The 27,245-nt window shown below is 41.9% G+C and overlaps 1 protein-coding gene across 1 annotated transcript in view; it reads left to right on the top strand.

The window, feature by feature from the left end:
• CHCHD3 (coiled-coil-helix-coiled-coil-helix domain containing 3) overlaps positions 1 to 27,245 on the top strand; it is an 800,059-nt gene that overhangs the window by 81,658 nt on the left and 691,156 nt on the right. The window contains exon 3 of the mRNA XM_053716391.1: positions 11,993 to 12,074. Within this exon, the coding sequence (XP_053572366.1) occupies positions 11,993 to 12,074 (82 nt within the window). The remainder of the gene's footprint in view (positions 1 to 11,992; positions 12,075 to 27,245) is intronic.

Consider the following 27,245-nt stretch of genomic DNA (forward strand, 5'->3'; position numbering starts at 1 on the left):
GACTAGTTTTTAAAACGTTTTTTTTTTCTTTTGTTATTCCGTTTTTGATATTAAGGGGTTAATCATCCATTTGCAAGTGGGTGCAATGCTCTGCTAACTTGTTACATACACTGTAAAAATTTTGTTAGTATAACTGCCTTTTTTCACTGTTATTTCAAATTTTGTCAAAATTTGTTTTTCTTAAAGGCGCAGTAACGTTTTTTATATTGCTTGTTAACTTGGTTTAAAGTGTTTTCCAAGCTTGCTAGTCTCATTGCTAGTCTGTACAAACATGTCTGACACAGAGGAAACTACTTGTTCATTATGTTTAAAAGCCATGGTGGAGCCCCATAGGAGAATGTGTACTAAATGTATTGATTTCACCTTAAACAGTAAAGATCAGTCTTTATCTATAACAGAATTGTCACCAGAGGGTTCTGGCGAGGGGGAAGTTATGTCGACTAACTCTCCCCACGTATCGGACCCTTTGCCTCCCGCTCAAGGGACACACGCTATTATGGCACCAAGTACATCAGAGACGCCCATAGCGATTACTTTGCAGGACATGGCTGCGATCATGGATAATACCCTGTCAGCGGTATTAGCCAGATTGCCTGAATTAAGAGGCAAGCGCGATAGCTCTGGGGTTAGACGAGATACAGAGCGCGTAGATGCTGTAAGAGCCATGTCTGATACTGCATCACAATATGCAGAACCTGAGGACGGAGAGCTTCAGTCTGTGGGTGACATCTCTGACTCGGGGAAACCTGATTCAGAGATTTCTAATTTTAAATTTAAGCTTGAGAACCTCTGTGTATTGCTTGGGGAGGTGTTAGCTGCTCTGAATGACTGTGACACAATTGCAGTGCCAGAGAAATTGTGTAGACTGGATAAATACTATGCAGTGCCGGTGTGTACTGATGTTTTTCCAATACCTAAAAGGTTTACAGAAATTATTAGTAAGGAGTGGAATAGACCTGGTGTGCCGTTTCCCCCCCCTCCTATATTTAGAAAAATGTTTCCCATAGACGCCACTACTCGGGACGGTCCCTAAGGTGGAAGGAGCAGTTTCTATTTTAGCAAAGCGTACCACTATCCCGGTTGAGGACAGTTGTGCCTTTTTTTAGATCCAATGGATAAAAAATTAGAGGGTTACCTTAAGAAAATGTTTATTCAACAAGGTTTTATTTTACAGCCCCTTGCATGCATGGCGCCTGTCACTGCTGCGGCAGCGTTCTGGTTTGAGGCCCTGGAAGAGGCCATCCATTCAGCTCCATTGACTGAAATCATTGACAAGCTTAGAACACTTAAGCTAGCTAACTCATTTATGTCTGATGCCAATGTTCATTTGACTAAACTAACGGCTAAGAATTCCGGATTCGCCATCCAGGCGCGTAGGGCACTATGGCTTAAATCCTGGTCAGCTGACGTGACTTCAAAGTCTAAATTACTCAACATTCCTTTCAAAGGGCAGACCTTATTCGGGCCTGGTTTGAAAGAAATTATTGCTGACATTACTGGAGGTAAGGGTAATACCCTTCCTCAGGACAGGGCCAAATCAAGGGCCAAACAGTCTAATTTTTGTGCCTTTCGAAATTTCAAGGCAGGTGCAGCATCAACTTCCTCTGCTTCAAAACAAGAAGGAACTTTTGCTCAATCCAAGCAGGCCTGGAAATCTAACCAGTCCTGGAACAAAGGCAAGCAGGCCAGAAAGCCTGCTGCTGCCTCCAAGACAGCATGAAGGAACGGCCCCCTATCCGGCAACTGATCAAGTTGGGGGCAGACTTTCTCTCTTCGCCCAGGCGTGGGCAAGAGATGTTCAGGATCCCTGGGCGTTGGAGATCATATCTCAGGGATATCTTCTGGACTTCAAAGCTTTTCCTCCACAAGGGAGATTTCACCTTTCAAGATTATCTGCAAACCAGATAAAGAGGCATTCCTACACTGCGTGCAAGACCTCCTAGTAATGGGAGTGATCCATCCAGTTCCGCGGATGGAACAAGGACGGGGTTTTTATTCAAATCTGTTTGTGGTTCCCAAAAAAGAGGGAACCTTCAGACCAATTTTGGATCTAAAGATCTTAAACAAATTCCTCAGGGTTCCATCATTCAAGATGGAAACTATTCGAACCATTTTACCTATGATCCAAGAGGGTCAGTACATGACTACAGTGGACTTAAAGGATGCCTACCTTCACATTCCGATTCACAAGAATCATCATCGGTTCCTGAGGTTTGCCTTTCTAAACAGGCACTACCAACTTGTAGCTCTTCCCTTCGGGTTGGCTACAGCCCCAAGAATTTTTACAAAGGTTCTGGGCTCACTTCTGGCGGTTCTAAGGCTGTGAGGCATAGCGGTGGCTCCTTATCTAGATGACATCCTGATACAGGCGTCAAGCTTTCAAATTGCCAAGTCTCATACAGAGATAGTTCTGGCATTTCTAAGGTCGCATGGATGGAAAGTGAACGAAGAAAAGAGTTCTCTATCTCCTCTCACAAGGGGTTCCTTCCTAGGGACTCTTATAGATTCTGTAGAAATTAAAATTTACCTGACGGAGTCCAGGTTATCAAAGCTTCTAAATGCTTGCCGTGTTCTTCACTCCACTCCGCGCCCTGCGGTGGCTCAGTGCATGGAGGTAATCGGCTTAATGGTAGCGGCGATGTACATAGTGCCATTTGCGCGCCTGCATCTCAGACCGCTGCAATTATGCATGCTCAGTCAGTGGAATGGGGATTACATAGATTTGTCTCCTCTACTAAATCTGGATCAGGAGACCAGAGATTCTCTTCTCTGGTGGTTATCTCGGGTCCACCTGTCCAAGGGTATGACTTTTCGCAGACCAGATTGGACGATTGTAACAACAGATGCCAGCCTTCTAGGTTGGGGTGCAGTCTGGAACTCCCTGAAGTCTCAGGGTTCATGGACTCAGGATGAGAAACTCCTCCCAATAGATATTCTGGAGTTAAGAGCAATATTCAATGCTCTTCTAGCTTGGCCTCAGTTAGCAACACTGAGGTTCATCAGATTTCAGTCGGACAACATCACGACTGTGGCTTACATCAACCATCAAGGGGGAACCAGGAGTTCCCTAGCGATGTTGGAAGTCTCCAAGATAATTCGCTGGGCAGAGACTCACTCTTGCCACCTATCAGCGATCCATATCCCAGGCGTAGAGAACTGGGAGGTGGATTTTCTAAGTCGTCAGACTTTTCATCCGGGGGAGTGGGAGCTCCATCCGGAGGTGTTTGCTCAATTGGTACATCGTTGGGGCAAACCAGAACTGGATCTCATGGCGTCTCGCCAGAATGCAAAGCTTCCTTGTTACGGATCCAGGTCCAGGGACCCAGAAGCGACGCTGATAGATGCTCTAGCAGCTCCTTGGTTCTTCAACCTGGCTTACGTGTTTCCACCGTTTCCTCTGCTCCCTCGACTGATTGCCAAAATCAGACAGGAGAGAGCATTGGTGATTCTGATTGCGCCGTGGCCACGCAGGACCTGGTATGCAGACCTAGTGGACATGTCATCCTTTCCACCATGGACTCTGCCTCTGAGACAAGACCTTCTAATATAAGGTCCTTTCAATCATCCAAATCTAATTTCTCTCAGACTGACTGCATGGAGATTGAATGCTTGATCCTATCAAAGCGTGGCTTCTCCGAGTCAGTCATTGATACCTTAATACAGGCTTGAAATCCTGTCACCAGGAAAATCTACCACAAGATATGGCGTAAATATCTTCATTGGTGTGAATCCAAGAATTACTCATGGAGTAGGGTTAGGATTCCTAGGATATTGTCCTTCCTCCAAGAGGGTTTGGACAAAGGATTATCAGCTAGTTCTTTAAAGGGACAGATTTTTGCTCTGTCTATTCTTTTACACAAGCATCTGGCAGAAGTTCCAGACGTTCAGGCATTTTGTCAGGCTTTAGTTAGACTTAAGCCTGTGTTTAAACCTGTTGCTCCTCCATGGAGCTTAAACTTGGTTCTTAAAGTTCTTCAAGGGGTTCCGTTTGAACCCCTTCATTCTATTGATATCAAACTTCTATCATGGAAAGTTCTGTTTCTGATGGCTATTTCCTCGGCTCGAAGAGTCTCGGAGTTATCTGCCTTACATTGTGATTCTCCTTATCTGATCTTTCATTCTGATAAAGTAGTTCTGCGTACAAAACCTGGGTTTTTACCCAAGGTGGTTTCTAACAAGAATATCAATCAAGAGATTGTTGTTCCATCATTATGTCCTAATCCTTCTTCGAAGAAGGAACGTCTTTTGCATAATCTAGACGTAGTCCGTGCCTTGAAGTTTTACTTACAAGCTAGTAAAGAATTTTGTCAAACATCTAGCCTGTTTGTAGTTTACTCTGGACAGAGGAGAGGTCAAAAGGCCTCGGCAACCTCTTTCTTTTTGGCTTCGGAGTATAATCCGTTTAGCCTATGATACTGCTGGACAGCAGCCCCCTGAAAGGATTACAGCTCATTCTACTAGAGCTGTGGCTTCCACCTGGGCCTTTAAAAATGAGGCTTCTGTTGAACAGATTTGCAAGGCTGCGACTTGGTCTTCGCTTCATACCTTTTCCAAATTTTCCAAATTTGATACTTTTGCTTCTTCGGAGGCTGTTTTTGGGAGAAAGGTTCTACAGGCAGTGGTTCCTTCCGTTTAAGTTCATGCCTTGTCCCTCCCATCATCCGTGTACTTTAGCTTTGGTATTGGTATCCCACAAGTAATGGATGATCCGTGGACTGGATACACTTAACAAGAGAAAACATAATTTATGCTTACCTGATAAATTTATTTCTCTTGTAGTGTATCCAGTCCACTGCCCGCCCTGTCCTTTTAAGGCAGGTCTAAATTTTAATTAAACTACAGTCACCACTGCACCCTATGGTTTCTCCTTTCTCGGCTTGTTTCGGTCGAATGACTGGATATGGCAGTGAGGGGAGGAGCTATATAGCAGCTCTGCTGTGGGTGATCCTCTTGCAACTTCCTGTTGGGAAGGAGAATATCCCACAAGTAATGGATGATCCGTGGACTGGATACACTACAAGAGAAATAAATTTATCAGGTAAGCATAAATTATGTTTTTATTGGTGTGAATCCAAGGGCTACTCATGGAGTAGGGTTAGGATTCCTAGAATTTTGTCTTTTCTCCAAGAGGGTTTGGAGAAGGGTTTATCGATGAGTTCCCTAAAGGGTCAGATCTCGGCTTTATCTATTTTGTTACACAAACGTCTGGAGGATGTTCCAGATGTTCAATCATTCTGTCAGGCCTTGGTCAGGATCAGACCTGTGTTCAAACCAGTTACTCCTCCATGGAGTCTTAATTTAGTTCTCAAGGTTCTTCAACGGGCTCCGTTTGAGCCTATGCATTCCTTAGATATTAAGTTGTTATCTTGGAAAGTTTTATTGTTTGTTGCTATTTCTTCTGCTCGTAGAGTCTCAGAGCTCTTGGCATTGCAGTACGAGTCTCCTTACCTTATTTTCCATTCAGATAAGGTAGTTTTACGTACTAAACTAGGATTTCTTCCTAAGGTTGTTTCTGATCAGAACATTAATCAGGAGATTGTTGTTCCTTCTTTGTGTCCTAATCCTTCTAAGAAAGAACGACTTCTGCACAATTTGGACGTGGTCCGTGCCTTAAAGTTTTACCTGCAGGCGACTAAGGATTTTCGTCAGTCTTCTGCTTTATGGTTTTCTCAGGAAAACGTAAGGGACAGAAGGCTACGGATACTTCTCTTTCTTTTTGGCTGAAGAGTATCATACGTTTTGCATATGAGACTGCTGGACAGCAGCCACCCGAGAGAGTTACGGCTCATTCCACAAGGGCTGTTGCTTCCTCATGGGCATTCAAAAATGAAGCTTCTGTGGAACAGATTTGCAAGGCTGCAACTTGGTCCTCTCTTCACACTTTTTCAAAGTTTTACAAATTTGATATTTTTGCTTCGGCTGAGGCCGCTTTTGGGAGAAAGGTTCTTCAAGCAGTGGTGCCTTCCGTTTAGGTTCCCTGTCTTGTCCCTCCCGTATCATCTGTGTACTCTAGCTTGGGTATTGTATCCCATTAGTAATTAAGATGATCCGTGGAATCATCGTGTCTTAAAAAAGAAAAGAACATTTATGCTTACCTGATAAATGTATTTCTTTTTTGACACGATGAGTCCACGGCCCGCCCTGTTCTTTTAGACAGGTTGTTGGTTATTATAACTTCAGACACCTCTGCACCTTGGCTTTTCCTTTCTCTTCCTAACTTCGGTCGAATGACTGGAGTGGGAGGGAAGGGAGGAGTTATTTAACAGCTCTGCTGTGGTGCTCTTTGCCTCCTCCTGCTGACCGTGAGGTGAATATCCCATTAGTAATTAAGATAATCCGTGGACTCATCGTGTCAAATTTATCAGGTAAGCATAAATTGTCTTTTTATAAAAAAAAAAAAGTGCTTTGGCTGCTTTTTGTCCAGAAGCTTTAAGAATAGGGTATGTTTCATATAATATATGCAGGAACGAAACATGTATATGTTAAATGCTTCCTTGAGACGTGTTTTATGCATCCCGATACTTCTTTCTTCCTAGGCTCATTTTCGTGACTTTTTAAAGTTAATGCATCAGTTTGATAACTAGGAAAAGTTTGATAAGGTTGTGTATTAAAGTTACAAAAGAACATCCAATGAATTATTTTCTGAACTCAAGCCTTCACTGATTGGTAGTAACCAACATATTTAAATTTTTGAGAGAGAGATTTAGTGAAAGTCTAAATTGTGTGTTCCAGGAGTTTTGATTCTCCTCTAACTAAGGTTGTACTTTGTCTATGCATAACCTAAAGTTTGCAACAAGGGGATAATGTTATTTAGAGATCAATGGTAGAAACACTTCAAACCATTTTCACCCTACTCTAAGTGGTCAAAAACTATAAACCTACCATTTGATGTTAAAGATCAATGAGAAAGCTTGGATTACAACCTTTACATAATACACCAAGAAACTAAACTAAAACCTTTCTAGAGTGGTGACTTTTTTTTCTATTTGATACACAACATGAATCCTCTACTGTACACATGTTCTCACAGTAGTTGAAACTGTTTTGTGAGCAGCATAAAATAAATCACCACCACTTTCAGTTGGGCTTAAATAAGGTCTCAGAAGTTTGCTTTTAGCTATTGAAATATTATAATGCTAAATTGTAAAGCATGTAGATGTCACCAACAGTAATCTGACAGGTGTCTCATTTAAAATTCTGTAGCACAGACATAACTAATAGTGTACAGGGTTCAGTAACCTTACCGATAGCATAAGGATATGGAGCTCTCTTATTCCTCAGTAACGGGCAACTTATTTATTTTACGTAGAGTACAGTGCAAGTTTTAATACGCAGTTGCAATCGTTACACAGTGACGCACATTCACATACACCTATAACTTGTGTTATGCAAGAGTTTAATCTCTAATAAAGGCGTTTAAATCCTGTGAAGTTTTCTTCTCTAGTAACTAATTTATAACTGGCCTCTGTAGAGCAGATAATTAGTAGAATTTCAGATTTTATCTTCGTATATTTATATTTTTTATTATTTTGTGTTTTAGATTTATAAATCAATTTAACCAAATCCAAAGGAAACAAGGGTGCCTAAATGGCCTAGCACTGTCTGTATCAAAAAACTATATAATAAAGCGTACAGCAGTCCTCAAGTACCCCCAACAGGCCAGGTCTTCATTATAGCTGAACTAAAGCCCAGGGTAAATAAACAGCTGATCAGCAACCATAGTTACTAATCTGCTGTCTCACCCATCAGCTGATTATCTCACCTGTGCTCTAGTGCAGCTATAATGAAGACCTGGCCTGGGGTACAAAAAGAGAGCATCTCCAAGCTAAAACTTCCCAGCCGTCCAGCTGACTGATCACAGGTAGCAGGATACAAAGGTACTCCAGATGGCAGGATACACAGGTACTACAATATTCATTCATCAGATGTGAACAGTAAAATGGATCTTTGTGGCAAGGTGTAATTGCATTAAAAGTCTTATTAAAAACTTAAGACGACGCGTTTCTCAGCCTCGCAGGGAGGTTTCATCAGGCCGTGCCAACTGCTTAGAAAAAATGTGCAAAATCAGCTGCATGCGGCAACAGAGTGCAGCAAACGTAAAAAAAAAATCTGTATTTACATAGGTTTTCCTAAATAGCTAATGAAGTTTAGTAGCGTGCAGCATTCATTTCCTGCTAGTTTTCAGGGACAGTAACATCAATATTAAACTTATGGTTCAGATAGAACGTGCCGTTTTAAACAACTTTCCTGTTTACTTCTATTTACTTCATTCTCTTGTTATCATTTTTTGAAGAATATACCTAGTTTGGCTCAGGAGCAGCAGTCCACTGATGGCTGCATATATATACCTCTTGTCATTGGCTCTTCTTATATGTTCAGCTAGCTCATTTATGCATTTGCTGCTTCTGAGTCCACTCTTCATCAAAGGATACCAACGTGACAGAAGTAAATTGCTGCGGCAAGACTACGCTATAGCAGAAGGCCTGCAGGAGGGAAGGATTTTGTAGTAGTGTGGTCTTGCCGCTGGTGGCGAGACCCACGCTTTTACCAGACAAAAATGTAATGTTCTATCTAAATCACAAAAGTCTAATTTTGACTTTACTGTTCCTTTAGGTTGTTTAAGCAAGTTGTACTTAAAAAATTGTTTCTTTTTTTCCCCCTACACTGGGTAATGTTACCTTATGTAGAATATGCTTCTCTATACCTTGCGGTTCCTGCTGAAAATATTGTGGTGCTCTTGCTTTCTGATAATGAAGAACTGTTAGATTGTAACTTTTATATGATAGTCTTGTCATGAGATAAGGATACGTTTGTATTTTATTGTACACTTTGTAGCCAACACACTTGTACATGAATAGTAATATAACTACCTTTTTTGGGCTTAGTGATAATAAAAAGAATATAAACAGACCAGGAAAGTCACTGAACATATTTAAAGATGGTGAATAAATCTGTTGTGTTCTTCAGTACTAAAGCTTTTTTTAATAAGCACCTTTTATTCATCTGAAGTCGGTTTTATTTGAGAGGGAGTGGGTAAGGTTTGATTTGTGTTTTCCTGGATGAGACAAATGAAATAGCTGTCACTGATCTTTCTTATCAAGATCCATAACCTCATATATTACTTTTCAGTCATGCAGATTCATAAATGTTCTTTGTCTTCACGTTGCATGCAATATCCAGCCGTGACACATCCTGCGGTCCTTATTAGGTGGCACACAATAAAATGAAGATTATTTGCATATTATGTGTCTCAAATTGGAATGAAATAAAGAAGCAAATTAATCCTGAAGGGGCAATAAAATCAGATAATAAACTTGTGACTTGATGCGGCTAATGCTCCAGGTCGCCATACTGTTTGTAAGTGTGTGCATTCTCACTCATTATTTATGATTATTTGTGTGCGGTTAAGACTTTTCTTTTTGACATCTTCATTAACTTTTATGTGTGCAGAGCTGCGCTTGCCCTGCCAGATACTGTATTGAAGCAGATGGTGCTGTCATAAAAGGGTTTCAGGATGTCTGTCCTATGTGCAAGAGTTCATGAATGCGTAAATCCAATAAAAATTGAGCTGTAAATAATGGGCTATTCCTTGCCGAGGTTTTCTCGAACCCTAGATTAAGACACAAATTCTAGCATAATAAAGACACAGCAATTATCTAGATGGCTCCTGGAGAATATTAATTTGGGTCCTACTATTCATTTAAATTTTATGTGTTTTGTTATCTTCAACATTCATATAGCTATTCCTTGTAGGGTGCTGGTTCACATGCAGAGGAACCACAAAGGCTCCTCCATTCATTGCTTTGTCTGTTATTTGCACATTATGCAGCACTTCAATCTGTAATTGCCTTTTTCTTTCTTTTTGCTTATAACTGAGGAACACCCACACTATGTTCACTCGGATTACAACCTTGTAGAATTGTTAGTGTATCTGTATATACTGTCTTCCTACTGTCTCTGCATCTAAATGTGAGCATCGATTATGTACAGAAAGTAACTTTTTTGAATTTTAGAAACCATCCCAGATAGACGAAGTCAAGAAGATAACTGAATCAATTTAACATTGTATTTGTTTTCTTTCAAATGATTAGGAAATAAATATGCAACTTTCAGTCTAAATGCCTGAACTAAACCCATTTTGATGCACCAGATTAGTTTTTGTGTAATGCCCATAAAGATTTATTTGTACTCTCTTGGATAGTGGCGCACACGCAGGTCAAATATTCATGTAATTATGTGTTAACTTACCCTAAATATTATTGGCTCTCTAGTGAATTTTATGCCACTGGCAACTTTTTACCTTGCTTAAATTTTATATAATAAAAATTGGTGCAGAAACTTTAAAGTGCTGACATTAGATTTACTTTTCACACATAATCTAATCTATTGCCTGGTTTGCCCTTGTCCCTTTATATAGAGAGGACTGGGAAAGTGCTGGGCACCAATAGCGGATAGAAAACCAAGTACTTTTACTGAATTCATCCTGTTTTGAATGGGAAATCAAAAACACAAGGACTGAAAATATCACAATTTCCTAAACAAATGGACGCCTGTGAGGATTCAGCTTGCCCTTACAGGGTGCAATACAATTGTTAGTGCATACATTGTGTGATGAGACTATAGGAACATATTTGACATATTTAGGTCATCAAGTCTTTCTTTTACAAAACATAAATATACACCACACACACATCATGTGTACACTTACATCAATTTTTAGAAAAAGAGATAACGTTCTCAATCAAACATTAACAAGCGTGAAAATTCTAAATGACTAAGAATATAACTTCCAAAGACTGTAAGGAAAGGTGATTTCTTTTGTGTGTTACTTTCGCTCCTTACATTTGCAAAGCATTATGCTTCTGTATATTTCTATTTAATATTTAAACTTGCAAGGACCAATTATCATTACTACTATTTTTAGTAGCAGAATTAAAGCGCTGTCAAATTCTTTAGCTCTGGGTGCAATAGTAGTGGTATACAATCATACGTTTCATAATAACTAGTATTTATATAGGGCCTTTCTCCCAGTGGGACTCAAAACGTTTTTTCAGCGCTCGCACTCAGAATTAACCAAATCGGCAGCTGAATAGTAATAGTTGTTATTATTACCCAATTTAATGGTACTCGTTTTATTGACCTAGCTGCCGGGATTTGAACCTGTGACCTTGGATCTTTTAAACAGGCTTTTTTTTTTTTTGTAGTCAGGGCATTTTTACCAGCTGAGCTAACTCACCGGCCTGGTAAAAAATACAGATTAATAATTCTGCAAAACTAAACAAATTAATGTTAGGGGGGGGGGGGCGAGCCCTACTCCAAAGAGTTTATAATCTACAGGGCATGTTTAGATCTCACACATTGTCTCATGTTGATGAGCGGTCTCATTACAGTATTACTACTAAACTCTTACTTCCTGTTTTTATCTCAAATGTATTAATTTATTGTCCTTTGTTCGCTATATCGCCACTGAAATAATATCTATCTGTGTACTCCCCAGGACCTTTTTAGTTGGTGCACCACCCGACTGATTTTTACGGACCACCCGGCTAAAATTTTAGCCAATATTAAGCTGAAATTAGCTATTAAAAATGTTCAATTTTTATTGCACAAATTATCATTAAAAAGCAATGAATTAGTGCTTTGAAAAGCAGAAAATATTATATTAGAAAATATTACTCTGCCCCTACCCGGCTACTTCATAATGCCACCTGGCTGGCAAAAGTTTTCTGTGGGGAACACTGTGTATGTAAAATAGAATATATATATATATATATATATATATATATATATATATATATATAAACACACACACACACACCAATAAATCTCATTCTTAGGCTCTTTGCCTTCCCTTTAACTTTTGGCTTTTGTACAGCATTGTTTCAGTGCAATTTCCTGTATAACATTCTTATGAGCATGTTCTTTTGCAGTAATTTAATGTTCTGATCGTTTTTGCTCTTAGAAGTAACCCAGAATTTCCTTCCCGTACTAGTGAATGAAGAGGAACTCAGAAGGAGAATTGCTGAAGAGTTGGCTTTGGAGCAAGCGAGGAGGGAATCTGAGAATTATAAAAGGTTTGTCTGCTGCCTTAATGCAAAACATAAATATAGCATGTCCTTGGTACATAATGTAGGTTTCTGTGTTTATTTTCTAATACATTTAGCACCATTTGTTCTAAAGGAGGAAATCATGTTTCATTATAATTTGTTGCTACTTGCTTGATTTATAAGTTTATAAAGTAGTTATTGCAGAATGGGTTAATGAGCAATAAATGGGTGATGTAAAAAGACTATTGTGTTGGTTATTGTACTTTTATTTTTTAAAGGGCCATCATAGTAAAAGAAATGACCTGCTCTAATCGGTAAGCGTCTGTAATTTTAAGACTATTGATCCTAGACTTCTGTGTGTATACCCCGGCAAAGGGTTAAACACACAGTAGAGCTACTTGCCCTCCCGTCCCCTCTGCTCATGACCTCCTTCACTCCTCCTCTCTTGTTACCTCCTCACATTCCCGTCTACAAGACTTCTCCAGACTGGCCCCTATTTCTCCAACATTGGTGTGTCCGGTCCACGACGTCATCCTTACTTGTGGGAATATCTCTTCCCCAACAGGAAATGGCAAAGAGTCCCAGCAAAGCTGGCCATATAGTCCCTCCTAGGCTCCGCTCACCCCAGTCATTCTCTTTGCCGTTGCACAGGCAACATCTCCACGGAGATGGTTAAGAGTATGTGGTGTTTAGTTGTAGTTTCTCCTGTTAAGTGTAGTCAGTCCACGGGTCATCCATTACTTATGGGATATTAACTCCTCCCCAACAGGAAGTGCAAGAGGATCACCCAAGCAGAGCTGCTATATAGCTCCTCCCCTCTACGTCATACCCAGTCATTCTCTTGCACCCAACTAATAGATAGGATGTGTGAGAGGACTGTGGTTATTAAACTTAGTTTTTATTTCTTCAATCAAAAGTTTGTTATTTTAAACGGCACCGGAGTGTGTTGTTTTTTCTCAGGCAGCATTTGAAGAAGAATCTACCTGAGTTTTGTGTAACTAAGATCCATTTGCTGTTCTCGGCCATTCTGAGGAGTGAGGTAACTTCAGAACAGGGGACAGCGGGCAGGTTCACCTGCAAAGAGGTATGTTGCAGTATATTATTTTCTAAGGAATGGAATTGACTGAGAAAATACTGCTAATACCGATATAATGTAAGTACAGCCTTAAATGCAGTAGTAGCAACTGGTATCAGGCTGATATGTATGTATGTTTACACTTAAGTATTTCTGGGGAATGGCACTTCACTGGGAAAAATACTGTATACATATAACTTTTAGCCTAACTTGCAGTGTGAGCGACTAGCAGCAGGCTTTTCTCCAACATAGGTGTGTCCGGTCCACGGCGTCATCCTTACTTGTGGGATATTCTCTTCCCCAACAGGAAATGGCAAAGAGCCCAGCAAAGCTGGTCACATGATCCCTCCTAGGCTCCGCCTTCCCCAGTCATTCTCTTTGCTGTTGTACAGGCAACATCTCCACGGAGATGGCTTAGAGTTTTTTGGTGTTTAACTGTAGTTTTTATTATTCAATCAAGAGTTTGTTATTTTAAAATAGTGTTGGTATGTACTATTTACTCTGAAACAGAAAGGTGATGAAGATTTCTGTTTGTAAGAGGAAAATGATTTTAGCAACCGTTACTAAAATAGATGGCTGTTTCCACACAGGACTGTTGAGAGGAATTAACTTCAGTTGGGGGAAACAGTGAGCAGACTTTTGCTGCTTGAGGTATGACACATTTCTAACAAGACGATGTAATGCTGGAAGCTGTCATTTTCCCTATGGGATCCGGTAAGCCATTTTTATTACATAAGAAAAAAAGGGCTTCACAAGGGCTTTTAAGACTGTAGACATTTTCTGGGCTAAAACGATTGATATATAAACATATTTTATACTTCATAGCTTTGAGGAATTATTTTATTCTTGGGAATTATGTAAAATAACCGGCAGGCACTGTATTGGACACCTTATCCTCTAGGGGCTTTCCCTAATCATAGGCAGAGCCTCATTTTCGCGCCTCTATTGCGCACTTGTTTTTAGGAAGCATGACATGCAGATGCATGTGTGAGGAGCTCTGATACACAGAAAAGACTTTCTGAAGGCGTCATTTGGTATCGTATTCCCCTTTGGGCTTGGTTGGGTCTCAGCAAAGCAGATACCAGGGACTGTAAAGGGGTCAAATATAAAAACGGCTCCGGTTCCGTTATTTTAAGAGTTAAAGCTTTCAAATTTGGTGTGCAATATTTTTAAGGCTTTAAGACACTGTGGTGAAATTTTGGTGAATTTTGAACAATTCCTTCATACTTTTTCACATTTGCAGTAATAAAGTGTGTTCAGTTTAAAATTTAAAGTGACAGTAACGGTTTTATTTTAAAACGTTTTTTGTACTTTGTTATCAAGTTTATGCCTGTTTAACATGTCTGAACTACCAGATAGACTGTGTTCTGTATGTGGGGAAGCCAAGGTTCCTTCTCATTTAAATAGATGTGATTTATGTGACACAAAATTTAGAGAAAATGATGCCCAAGATGATTGTTCAAGTGAGGGGAGTAAGCATGGTACTGCATCATCCCCTCCTTCGTCTACACCAGTCTTGCCCACACAGGAGGCCCCTAGTACATCTAGCGCGCCAATACTCCTTACTATGCAACAATTAACGGCTGTAATGGATAATTCTATCAAAAACATTTTAGCCAAAATGCCCACTTATCAGCGAAAGCGCGACTGCTCTGTTTTAGAAAATACTGAAGAGCATGAGGACGCTGATGATATTGGTTCTGAAGTGCCCCTACACCAGTCTGAGGGGGCCAGGGAGGTTTTGTCTGAGGGAGAAATTTCAGATTCAGGGAAAATTTCTCAACAAGCTGAACCTGATGTGATTACATTTAAATTTAAATTGGAACATCTCCGCGCCCTGCTTAAGGAGGTGTTATCTACTCTGGATGATTGTGAGAATTTGGTCATTCCAGAGAAATTATGTAAAATGGACAAGTTCCTAGAGGTCCCGGGGCCCCCCGAAGCTTTTCCTATACCCAAGCGGGTGGCGGACATTGTAAATAAAGAATGGGAAAGGCCCGGCATACCTTTCGTCCCTCCCCCTATATTTAAGAAATTGTTTCCTATGGTCGACCCCAGAAAGGACTTATGGCAGACAGTCCCCAAGGTCGAGGGGGCGGTTTCTACTCTAAACAAACGCACCACTATACCCATAGAAGATAGTTGTGCTTTCAAAGATCCTATGGATAAAAAATTAGAGGGTTTGCTTAAAAAGATGTTTGTTCAGCAAGGTTACCTTCTACAACCAATTTCATGCATTGTTCCTGTCACTACAGCAGCGTGTTTCTGGTTCGATGAACTAGAAAAGGCGCTCAATAAAGATTCTTCTTATGAGGAGATTTTGGACAGAATTCATGCTCTCAAATTGGCTAACTCTTTCACCCTAGACGCCACTTTGCAATTGGCTAGATTAGCGGCGAAAAATTCTGGGTTTGCTATTGTGGCGCGCAGAGCGCTTTGGCTAAAATCTTGGTCAGCGGATGCGTCTTCCAAGAACAAATTGCTTAACATTCCTTTCAAGGGGAAAACGCTGTTTGGCCCTGACTTGAAAGAGATTATTTCTGATATCACTGGGGGCAAGGGCCACGCCCTTCCTCAGGATAGGTCTTTCAAGGCCAAAAATAAACCTAATTTTCGTCCCTTTCGCAGAAACGGACCAGCCCCAAGTGCTACGTCCTCTAAGCAAGAGGGTAATACTTCTCAAGCCAAGCCAGCCTGGAGGCCAATGCAAGGCTGGAACAAAGGAAAGCAGGCCAAGAAACCTGCCACTGCTACCAAGACAGCATGAGATGTTGGCCCCCGATCCGGGACCGGATCTGGTGGGGGGCAGACTCTCTCTCTTCGCTCAGGCTTGGGCAAGAGATGTTCTGGATCCTTGGGCGCTAGAAATAGTCTCCCAAGGTTATCTTCTGGAATTCAAGGGGCTTCCCCCAAGGGGGAGGTTCCACAGGTCTCAATTGTCTTCAGACCACATAAAAAAACAGGCATTCTTACATTGTGTAGAAGACCTGTTAAAAATGGGAGTGATTCATCCTGTTCCATTAGGAGAACAAGGGATGGGGTTCTACTCCAATCTGTTCGTAGTTCCCAAAAAAGAGGGAACATTCAGACCAATCTTAGATCTCAAGATCCTAAACAAGTTTCTCAAGGTTCCATCGTTCAAAATGGAAACCATTCGAACAATTCTTCCTTCCATCCAGGAAGGTCAATTCATGACCACGGTGGATTTAAAGTATGCGTATCTACATATTCCTATCCACAAGGAACATCATCGGTTCCTAAGGTTCGCATTCCTGGACAAGCATTACCAGTTTGTGGCACTAACGTTCGGATTAGCCACTGCTCCAAGAATTTTCACAAAGGTACTAGGGTCCCTTCTAGCGGTGCTAAGACCAAGGGGCATTGCAGTAGTACCTTACTTGGACGACATTCTGATTCAAGCGTCGTCCCTTCCACAAGCAAAGGCTCACACGGACATTGTCCTGGCCTTTCTCAGATCTCACGGGTGGAAAGTGAACGTAGAAAAAAGTTCTCTATCTCCGTCAACAAGGGTTCCCTTCTTGGGAACAATAATAGACTCCTTAGAAATGAGGATTTTTCTGACAGAGGCCAGAAAATCAAAACTTCTAAACTCTTGTCAAGTACTTCATTCTGTTCCTCTTCCTTCCATAGCGCAGTGCATGGAAGTAATAGGTTTGATGGTAGCGGCAATGGACATAGTTCCTTTTGCGCGAATTCATCTAAGACCATTACAACTGTGCATGCTCAGTCAGTGGAATGGGGATTATACAGACTTGTCTCCGACGATACAAGTAGATCAGAGGACCAGAGATTCACTCCGTTGGTGGCTGTCCCTGGACAACCTGTCACAGGGGATGAGCTTCCGCAGACCAGAGTGGGTCATTGTCACGACCGACGCCAGTCTGGTGGGCTGGGGCGCGGTCTGGGGACCCCTGAAAGCTCAGGGTCTTTGGTCTCGGGAAGAATCTCTTCTCCCGATAAATATTCTGGAACTGAGAGCGATATTCAATGCTCTCAAGGCTTGGCCTCAGCTAGCAAAGGCCAAATTCATACGGTTTCAATCAGACAACATGACGACTGTTGCATACATCAACCATCAGGGGGGAACAAGGAGTTCCCTGGCGATGGAAGAAGTGACCAAAATCATTCAATGGGCGGAGACTCACTCCTGCCACTTGTCTGCAATCCACATCCCAGGAGTGGAAAATTGGGAAGCGGATTTTCTGAGTCGTCAGACATTTCATCCGGGGGAGTGGGAACTCCATCCGGAAATCTTTGCCCAAATTACTCAGTTGTGGGGCATTCCAGACATGGATCTGATGGCCTCTCGTCAGAACTTCAAGGTTCCTTGCTACGGGTCCAGATCCAGGGATCCCAAGGCGACTCTAGTAGATGCACTAGTAGCACCTTGGACCTTCAAACTAGCTTATGTATTCCCGCCGTTTCCTCTCATCCCCAGGCTGGTAGCCAGGATCAATCAGGAGAGGGCATCGGTGATCTTGATAGCTCCTGCGTGGCCACGCAGGACTTGGTATGCAGACCTGGTGAATATGTCATCGGCTCCACCATGGAAGCTACCTTTGAGACGGGACCTTCTTGTTCAAGGTCCGTTCGAACATCCGAATCTGGTCTCACTCCAACTGACTGCCTGGAGATTGAACGCTTGATCTTATCAAAGCGAGGGTTCTCAGATTCTGTCATTGATACTCTTGTTCAGGCCAGAAAGCCTGTAACTAGAAAAATCTACCACAAAATATGGAAAAAATATATCTGTTGGTGTGAATCTAAAGGATTCCCTTGGGACAAGATAAAAGTTCCTAAGATTCTATCCTTTCTTCAAGAAGGTTTGGAGAAAGGATTATCTGCAAGTTCTTTGAAGGGACAGATTTCTGCCTTATCTGTGTTACTTCACAAAAAGCTGGCAGCTGTGCCAGATGTTCAAGCCTTTGTTCAGGCTCTGGTTAGAATCAAGCCTGTTTACAAACCTTTGACTCCTCCTTGGAGTCTCAATTTAGTTCTTTCAGTTCTTCAGGGGGTTCCGTTTGAACCCTTACATTCTGTTGATATTAAGTTATTATCTTGGAAAGTTTTGTTTTTGGTTGCAATTTCTTCTGCTAGAAGAGTTTCAGAATTATCTGCTCTGCAGTGTTCTCCTCCTTATCTGGTGTTCCATGCAGATAAGGTGGTTTTGCGTACTAAACCTGGTTTTCTTCCGAAAGTTGTTTCTAACAAAAACATTAACCAGGAGATAGTCGTGCCTTCTTTGTGTCCGAATCCAGTTTCAAAGAAGGAACGTTTGTTGCACAATTTGGATGTAGTTCGTGCTTTAAAATTCTATTTAGATGCTACAAAGGATTTTAGACAAACATCTTCCTTGTTTGTTGTTTATTCTGGTAAAAGGAGAGGTCAAAAAGCAACTTCTACCTCTCTCTCCTTTTGGCTTAAAAGCATCATCAGATTGGCTTACGAGACTGCCGGACGGCAGCCTCCTGAAAGAATCACAGCTCATTCCACTAGGGCTGTGGCTTCCACATGGGCCTTCAAGAACAAGGCTTCTGTTGATCAGATATGTAAGGCAGCGACTTGGTCTTCACTGCACACTTTTACTAAATTTTACAAATTTGATACTTTTGCTTCTTCTGAGGCTATTTTTGGGAGAAAGGTTTTGCAAGCCGTGGTGCCTTCCATCTAGGTGACCTGATTTGCTCCCTCCCTTCATCCGTGTCCTAAAGCTTTGGTATTGGTTCCCACAAGTAAGGATGACGCCGTGGACCGGACACACCTATGTTGGAGAAAACAGAATTTATGTTTACCTGATAAATTACTTTCTCCAACGGTGTGTCCGGTCCACGGCCCGCCCTGGTTTTTTAATCAGGTCTGATAATTTATTTTCTTTAACTACAGTCACCACGGTATCATATGATTTCTCCTATGCAAATATTCCTCCTTTACGTCGGTCGAATGACTGGGGAAGGCGGAGCCTAGGAGGGATCATGTGACCAGCTTTGCTGGGCTCTTTGCCATTTCCTGTTGGGGAAGAGAATATCCCACAAGTAAGGATGACGCCGTGGACCGGACACACCGTTGGAGAAAGTAATTTATCAGGTAAACATAAATTCTGTTTTTAATGACATTTCATAAATTAGATTTTAAACGTTTGCTGGCATGTTAAATCGTTTAATTATCTGAGGTACTTGGTGAAAAATTGTTTTGGGCATTATTTTCCACATGGCTGTCGTTTGTTTTAAATTAAAACAGTTTACTGAGCTTCCCTCACTGTTGTATTGTGAGTGGGAGGGGCCTATTTTGGCGCTTTTACTACGCATTAGAAATTAAGTCACAGTCTGCCTTCTTCTCCCTGCATGATCCAGGACGTCTCTACAGAGCTCAGGGGTCTTCAAAACTAGTTTTGAGGGAGGTAATAACTCACAGCAGACCTGTGAGACTGTGCTTTGACTGTGATAAAAACGCTTATATTTTCAATTGTTATCCGTTTTTCTGATATTATGGGTTAATCATCCATTGCTAGTGAGTGCAATCCTTTGCTAAATTTATGCATTTACTGTGAAAATTTGGTTTCTATAACTAATCCGGTTCATTGTTATTCAACTGTGACAGTTTTTGTGTGCTTCTTAAAGGCACAGTAACGTTTTTTATATTGCTTGCAAATTTATTTGAAAAGTATTTTCCAAGCTTGCTAGTCTAATTGCTAGTTTGTTTTAACATGTCTGACATAGAGGAATCTCTTTTTGTGCAATATGTTCAAAAGCCAATGTGGAGCCCAATAGAAATTTGTGTACTAATTGCATTGATGCTACTTTAAATAAAAGTCAATCTGTACATTTTAAGAAAATTTCACCAGACAACGAGGGGAAAGTTATGCCGACTAACTCTCCTCACGTGTCAGTACCTGCATCTCCCGCTCAGGAGGTGCGTGATATTGCGACGCCAAGTACATCAGGGCGGCCATTACAAATCACTTTACAAGACATGGCTAATGTTATGACTGAAGTTTTATCTAAATTACCAGAACTTAGAGGTAAACGCGACCACTCTGGGGTGAGAACAGAGTATGCTGATAATGTTAGAGCCATGTCTGATACTGCGTCACAAATGGCAGAACATGAAGACGGAGAGCTTCATTCTGTGGGTGACGGATCTGATCCAAATAGACTGGACTCAGACATTTCAAATTTTAAATTTAAGCTTGAGAACCTCCGTGTATTATTAGGGGAGGTATTAGCGGCTCTGAATGATTGTAACACGGTTGCAATCCCAGAGAAATTATGTAGGCTGGATAGATACTATGCGGTACCGGCGTGTACTGACGTCTTTCCTATACCTAAGAGACTTACAGAAATTATTGCTAAGGAGTGGGATAGGCCAGGTGTGCCCTTTTCCCCCCCTCCTATATTTAGAAAAATGTTTCCAATAGACGCCACCACACGGGACTTATGGCAGACGGTCCCTAAGGTGGAAGGAGCAGTTTCTACTCTGGCTAAGCGTACCACTATCCCGGTGGAGGATAGCTGTGCCTTTTCAGACCCAATGGACAAAGAATTAGAGGGTTACCTTAAGAAAATGTTTACTCAACAAGGTTTTATATTACAACCTCTCGCATGCATTGCGCCTGTCACGGCTGCGGCGGCATTTTGGTTTGAGTCTCTAGAGGAGACCATTAGCTCAGTTCCATTGGATGAAATCATAGACAAGCTTAGAGTCCTTAAGCTAGCTAATTCATTTATTTCTGATGCCGTAGTACATTTAACTAAGCTTACGGCTAAGAATTCCGGATTCGCCATCCAGGCGCGCAGAGCGCTGTGTCTAAAATCCTGGTCAGCCGATGTGACTTCTAAATCTAAATTGCTTAACATACCTTTCAAAGGGCAGACATTATTTGGGCCCGGTTTGAAAGAAATTATCGCTGACATTACTGGAGGTAAGGGACATGCCCTACCTCAAGACAGAGCCAAACCAAGGGCTAGACAGTCTAATTTTCGTGCCTTTCGTAACTTCAAGGCAGGAGCAGCATCAACTTCCTCCGCTACAAAACAGGAAGGAACTGTTGCTCGTTACAGACAGGGCTGGAAACCTAACCAGACCTGGAACAAGGGCAAGCAGGCCAGAAAACCTGCTGCCGCTCCTAAGACAGCATGAAGTGAGGGCCCCCGATCCGGCAACGGATCTAGTAGGGGGCAGACTTTCTCTCTTCGCCCAGGCTTGGGCAAGAGATGTCCAGGATCCCTGGGCGTTAGAGATCATATCCCAGGGATATCTTCTGGACTTCAAAGCTTCTCCTCCCAAAGGGAGATTTCATCTTTCAAGGTTGTCAACAAACCAGACAAAGAAAGAGGCGTTTCTACGCTGTGTTCAAGATCTTTTGTTAATGGGAGTGATCCACCCGGTTCCGCGGTCGGAACACGGACAAGGGTTTTACTCAAATCTGTTTGTGGTTCCCAAGAAAGAGGGAACCTTCAGACCAATCTTGGATTTAAAGATCCTAAACAAATTCCTAAGAGTTCCATTGTTCAAAATGGAAACTATTCGGACAATCTTACCCATGATCCAAAAGGGTCAGTACATGACCACAGTGGATCTAAAGGATGCGTACCTTCACATACCGATTCACAGGGATCATTACCGGTACCTAAGGTTTGCCTTCCTAGACGGGCATTATCAGTTTGTAGCTCTTCCCTTCGGGTTAGCTACGGCTCCAAGAATCTTTACAAAGGTCCTGGGCTCTCTTCTGGCGGTACTAAGACCGCGAGGGATAGCGGTAGCTCCGTACCTAGACGACATTCTGATACAAGCGTCAAATTTCCAAACTGCCAAGTCTCATACAGAGTTAGTTCTGGCATTTCTAAGGTCGCATGGGTGGAAGGTGAACGTAGAAAAGAGTTCTCTATTGCCACTCACAAGAGTTCCCTTCTTGGGGACTCTTATAGATTCTGTAGAAATGAAAATTTACCTGACAGAGGACAGGTTAACAAAACTTCTAAATGCTTGCCGTGTCCTTCATTCCATTCAACACCCGTCAGTGGCTCAATGCATGGAAGTAATCGGCTTAATGGTAGCGGCAATGGACATAGTACCTTTTGCACGCCTGCATCTCAGACCGCTGCAATTGTGCATGCTAAGTCAGTGGAATGGGGATTACTCAGATTTGTCCCCTATGCTGAATCTGGATCAAGAGACCAGAGATTCTCTTCTATGGTGGCTTTCTCGGCCACATCTGTCCAGGGGGATGCCCTTCAGCAGGCCAGACTGGACAATTGTAACAACAGACGCCAGCCTACTAGGTTGGGGCGCTGTCTGGAATTCCCTGAAGGCTCAGGGATCATGGACTCAGGAGGAGAGTCTCCTTCCAATAAACATTCTGGAATTGAGAGCAGTTCTCAATGCCCTTCTGGCTTGGCCTCAGTTAGCAACTGAGGTTCATCAGGTTTTAGTCGGACAACATCACGACTGTGGCTTACATCAACCATCAGGGAGGGACAAGGAGTTCCCTAGCGATGATGGAAGTATCAAGGATAATTCGCTGGGCAGAGTCTCACTCTTGCCACCTGTCAGCGATCCACATCCCAGGCGTGGAGAACTGGGAGGCGGATTTCCTAAGTCGCCAGACTTTTCATCCGGGGGAGTGGGAACTTCATCCGGAGGTCTTTGCCCAAATACTTCGACGTTGGGGCAAACCAGATATGGATCTCATGGCGTCTCGCCAGAACGCCAAGCTTCCTTGTTACGGGTCCAGATCCAGGGACCCGGGAGCAGTCCTGATAGATGCTTTGACAGCACCTTGGACCTTCAAGATGGCTTATGTGTTTCCACCCTTCCCGATGCTTCCTCGATTGATTGCCAGGATCAAACAGGAGAAAGCATCGGTGATTCTAATAGCGCCTGCGTGGCCACGCAGGACCTGGTATGCAGATCTAGTGGACATGTCATCCTGTCCACCTTGGTCTCTGCCTCTGAGACAGGACCTTCTAATTCAGGGTCCTTTCAAACATCAAAATCTAATTTCTCTGAAGCTGACTGCATGGAGATTGAACGCTTGATTTTATCAAAGCGTGGATTTTCGGAGTCAGTAATTGATACCTTAATACAGGCTAGGAAACCTGTTACCAGGAAAATTTACCATAAAATATGGCGTAAATATTTACACTGGTGCGAATCCAAGAGTTACTCATGGAGTAAGGTTAGGATTCCTAGGATATTGTCTTTTCTACAAGAAGGTTTAGAAAACGGTCTATCTGCAAGTTCTTTAAAGGGACAGATCTCAGCTCTGTCCATCCTTTTACACAAACGTCTGTCAGAAGTTCCAGACGTTCAGGCTTTTTGTCAGGCTTTGGCTAGGATTAAGCCTGTGTTTAAGACGGTTGCTCCACCGTGGAGCTTAAACTTAGTTCTTAACGTTTTACAGGGTGTTCCGTTTGAACCCCTTCATTCCATTGATATCAAGCTGTTATCTTGGAAAGTTCTGTTTCTAATGGCTATTTCCTTGGCTCGTAGAGTCTCTGAGTTATCGGCTTTACATTGTGATTCTCCTTATCTGATTTTTAATTCAGACAAGGTAGTTCTGCGTACTAAACCTGGGTTCTTACCTAAGGTAGTCACTAACAAGAATATCAATCAAGAGATTGTTGTTCCATCATTGTGTCCTAACCCTTCTTCAAAGAAGGAACGACTTCTGCACAATCTAGACGTAGTCCGTGCCTTGAAATTTTATTTACAGGCAACTAAAGATTTTCGCCAAACATCTTCCCTGTTTGTAGTTTATTCTGGTCAGAGGAGAGGTCAAAAAGCATCTGCTACCTCTCTCTCTTTTTGGCTTCGTAGCATAATACGTTTAGCCTATGAGACTGCTGGACAGCAGCCTCCTGAAAAAATTACAGCTCATTCTACGAGAGCTGTGGCTTCCACATGGGCCTTTAAGAATGAGGCCTCTGTTGAACAGATTTGCAAGGCTGCAACTTGGTCTTCTCTTCATACTTTTTCCAAATTTTACAAATTTGACACTTTTGCTTCTTCTGAGGCTGTTTTTGGGAGAAAGGTTCTTCAGGCAGTGGTTCCTTCTGTGTAAGATCCTGCCTTTCCCTCCCGTCATCCGTGTACTTCTAGCTTTGGTATTGGTATCCCATAAGTAATGGATGACCCGTGGACTGACTACACTTAACAGGAGAAAACATAATTTATGCTTACCTGATAAATTCCTTTCTCCTGTAGTGTAGTCAGTCCACGGCCCGCCCTGTTTTTTATGGCAGGTCTAAAATTTAAATTAAATTCCAGTCACCACTGCACCCGATAGGGGAGGAGCTATATAGCAGCTCTGCTTGGGTGATCCTCTTGCACTTCCTGTTGGGGAGGAGTTAATATCCCATAAGTAATGGATGACCCGTGGACTGACTACACTACAGGAGAAAGGAATTTATCAGGTAAGCATAAATTATGTTTTTTTATTCTACTATCAAGAGTTTGTTATTTTAAAATAGTGCTGGTATGTACTATTTACTCTGAAACAGAAAAAGATGAAGAATTCTGTTTGTGAGAGGAAGATGATTTTAGCAGCAGTAACTAAAATCGTTTGCTGTTTCCACATAGGACTGTTGAGATGAAGTAACTTCAGTTGGGGGAAACAGTTAGCAGACTTTTCTGCTTAAGGTATGACTAGCCATATTTCTAACAAGACTGTGTAATGCTGGAAGGCTGTCATTTCCCCTCATGGGGACCGGTAAGCCATTTTCTTAGTCTCAAGCAGAATAAAGGGCTTAATATGGGCTATAAAACTGGTAGACACTTTTATAGGCAAAATCGATTGCTTTATTTGGGCATTTTATACATGTTTATGCTGGTTTTTCACATTTATAAACTTGGGGAACGTTTTTTAACGTCAGGCTCTATGTTAGACACCTTTTCCAGTCAGGAAGGGCCTTCCCAGTTGTAGGCTGAGCCTCATTTTCACGCCATTATTGCGCAGTTGTTTTTGAGAGCAAGACATGCAGATGCATGTGTGAGGACCTAAAAATAGTTGGAAAAGTTCCTAGAAGGCGTCATTTGGTATCGTATTCCCCTCTGGGCTTGGTAGAGTCGCAGCAAAGGCTATAGCTGGGAGACAGTAACGGTTTTGTTTTAAAACGTTTTTTTTTGTGTTTTACTGACAAGTTTAAGCCTGTTTAACATGTCTGTGCCTTCAGATAAGCTATGTTCTATATGTATGAAAGTCAATGTGTCTCCCCCTTCTAAATTATGTGATAATTGTGCCAAAGCGTCCAAACAAAGTAAGGACAGTACTGTCACAGATAATGAAGTTGCCCAAGATGATTCTTCAGATGAAGGGAGTAGACATGGTTCTACATAATCTCCTTCTGTGTCTACACCAGTTTTGCCCAAGCAGGAGGCCCCTAGTACTTCTAGCGCGCCAATGCTTATTACCATGCAACAATTGACGGCTGTAATGGATAACTCCATAGCAAATATTTTATCCAAAATGCCTGCATATCAGAGAAAGCGCGATTGCTCTGTTTTAAACACTGAAGAGCAGGAGGGCGCTGATGATAATTGTTCTGTTCTGAGGTTTTGTCAGATGGAGAAATTTCAGATTCAGGAAAAATTTCCCAACAGGCTGAACCTGATGTTGTGACATTTAAATTTAAATTAGAACATCTCCGCGCACTGCTTAAGGAGGTGTTATCTACTCTGGATGATTGTGACAACCTGGTCATCCCAGAAAAATTATGCAAGATGGACAAGTTCCTAGAGGTTCCGGTGCACCCCGACGCTTTTCCTATACCCAAGCGGGTGGCGGACATAGTGAATAAGGAATGGGAGAAGCCCGGCATACCTTTTTGTTCCCCCTCCTATATTTAAGAAATTATTTCCTATGGTCGACCCCAGAAAGGACTTATGGCAGACAGTCCCTAAGGTCGAGGGGGCAGTTTCTACTCTAAACAAGCGCACTACTATTCCTATCGAGGATAATTGTGCTTTTAAAGATCCTATGGATAAAAAATTGGAGGGTTTGCTTAAAAAGATTTCTCCAACATAGGTGTGTCCGGTCCACGGCGTCATCCTTACTTGTGGGATATTCTCCTCCCCAACAGGAAATGGCAAAGAGCCCAGCAAAGCTGGTCACATGATCCCTCCTAGGCTCCGCCTACCCCAGTCATTCTCTTTGCCGTTGTACAGGCAACATCTCCACGGAGATGGCTTAGAGTTTTTTAGTGTTTAACTGTAGTTTTTATTATTCAATCAAGAGTTTGTTATTTTGAAATAGTGCTGGTATGTACTATTTACTCAGAAACAGAAAAGAGATGAAGATTTCTGTTTGTATGAGGAAAATGATTTTAGCAACCGTAACTAAAATCCATGGCTGTTCCACACAGGACTGTTGAGAGCAATTAACTTCAGTTGGGGGAACAGTATGCAGTCTCTTGCTGCTTGAGGTATGACACATTCTAACAAGACGATGTAATGCTGGAAGCTGTCATTTTCCCTATGGGATCCGGTAAGCCATGTTTATTACGATCGTAAATAAGGGCTTCACAAGGGCTTATTAAGACAGTAGACTTTTTTTGGGCTAAATCGATTCATTATTAACACATATTTAGCCTTGAGGAATCATTTTATCTGGGTATTTTGATATAATAATATCGGCAGGCACTGTATTAGACACCTTATACCTTAGGGGCTTTCCCAAAGCATAAGCAGAGCCTCATTTTCGCGCCGGTGTGGCGCACTTATTTTTGAGAGGCATGGCATGCAGTCGCATGTGAGAGGAGCTCTGACACTTAGAAAAGACTTTCTGAAGGCGTCATTTGGTATCGTATTCCCCTTTGGGCTTGGTTGGGTCTCAGCAAAGCAGATACCAGGGACTGTAAAGGGGTTAAAGTTTAAAACGGCTCCGGTTCCGTTATTTTAAGGGTTAAAGCTTCCAAATTTGGTGTGCAATACTTTTAAGGCTTTAAGACACTGTGGTGAAAATTTGGTGAATTTTGCACAATTCCTTCATGTTTTTTCGCAATTGCAGTAATAAAGTGTGTTCAGTTTAAAATTTAAAGTGACAGTAACGGTTTTATTTTAAAACGTTTTTGTACTTTGTTATCAAGTTTATGCCTGTTTAACATGAT

Source organism: Bombina bombina, chromosome 6 (genome assembly GCF_027579735.1).
Source record: "Bombina bombina isolate aBomBom1 chromosome 6, aBomBom1.pri, whole genome shotgun sequence".
Taxonomy (NCBI): Eukaryota; Metazoa; Chordata; class Amphibia; order Anura; family Bombinatoridae; genus Bombina; species Bombina bombina.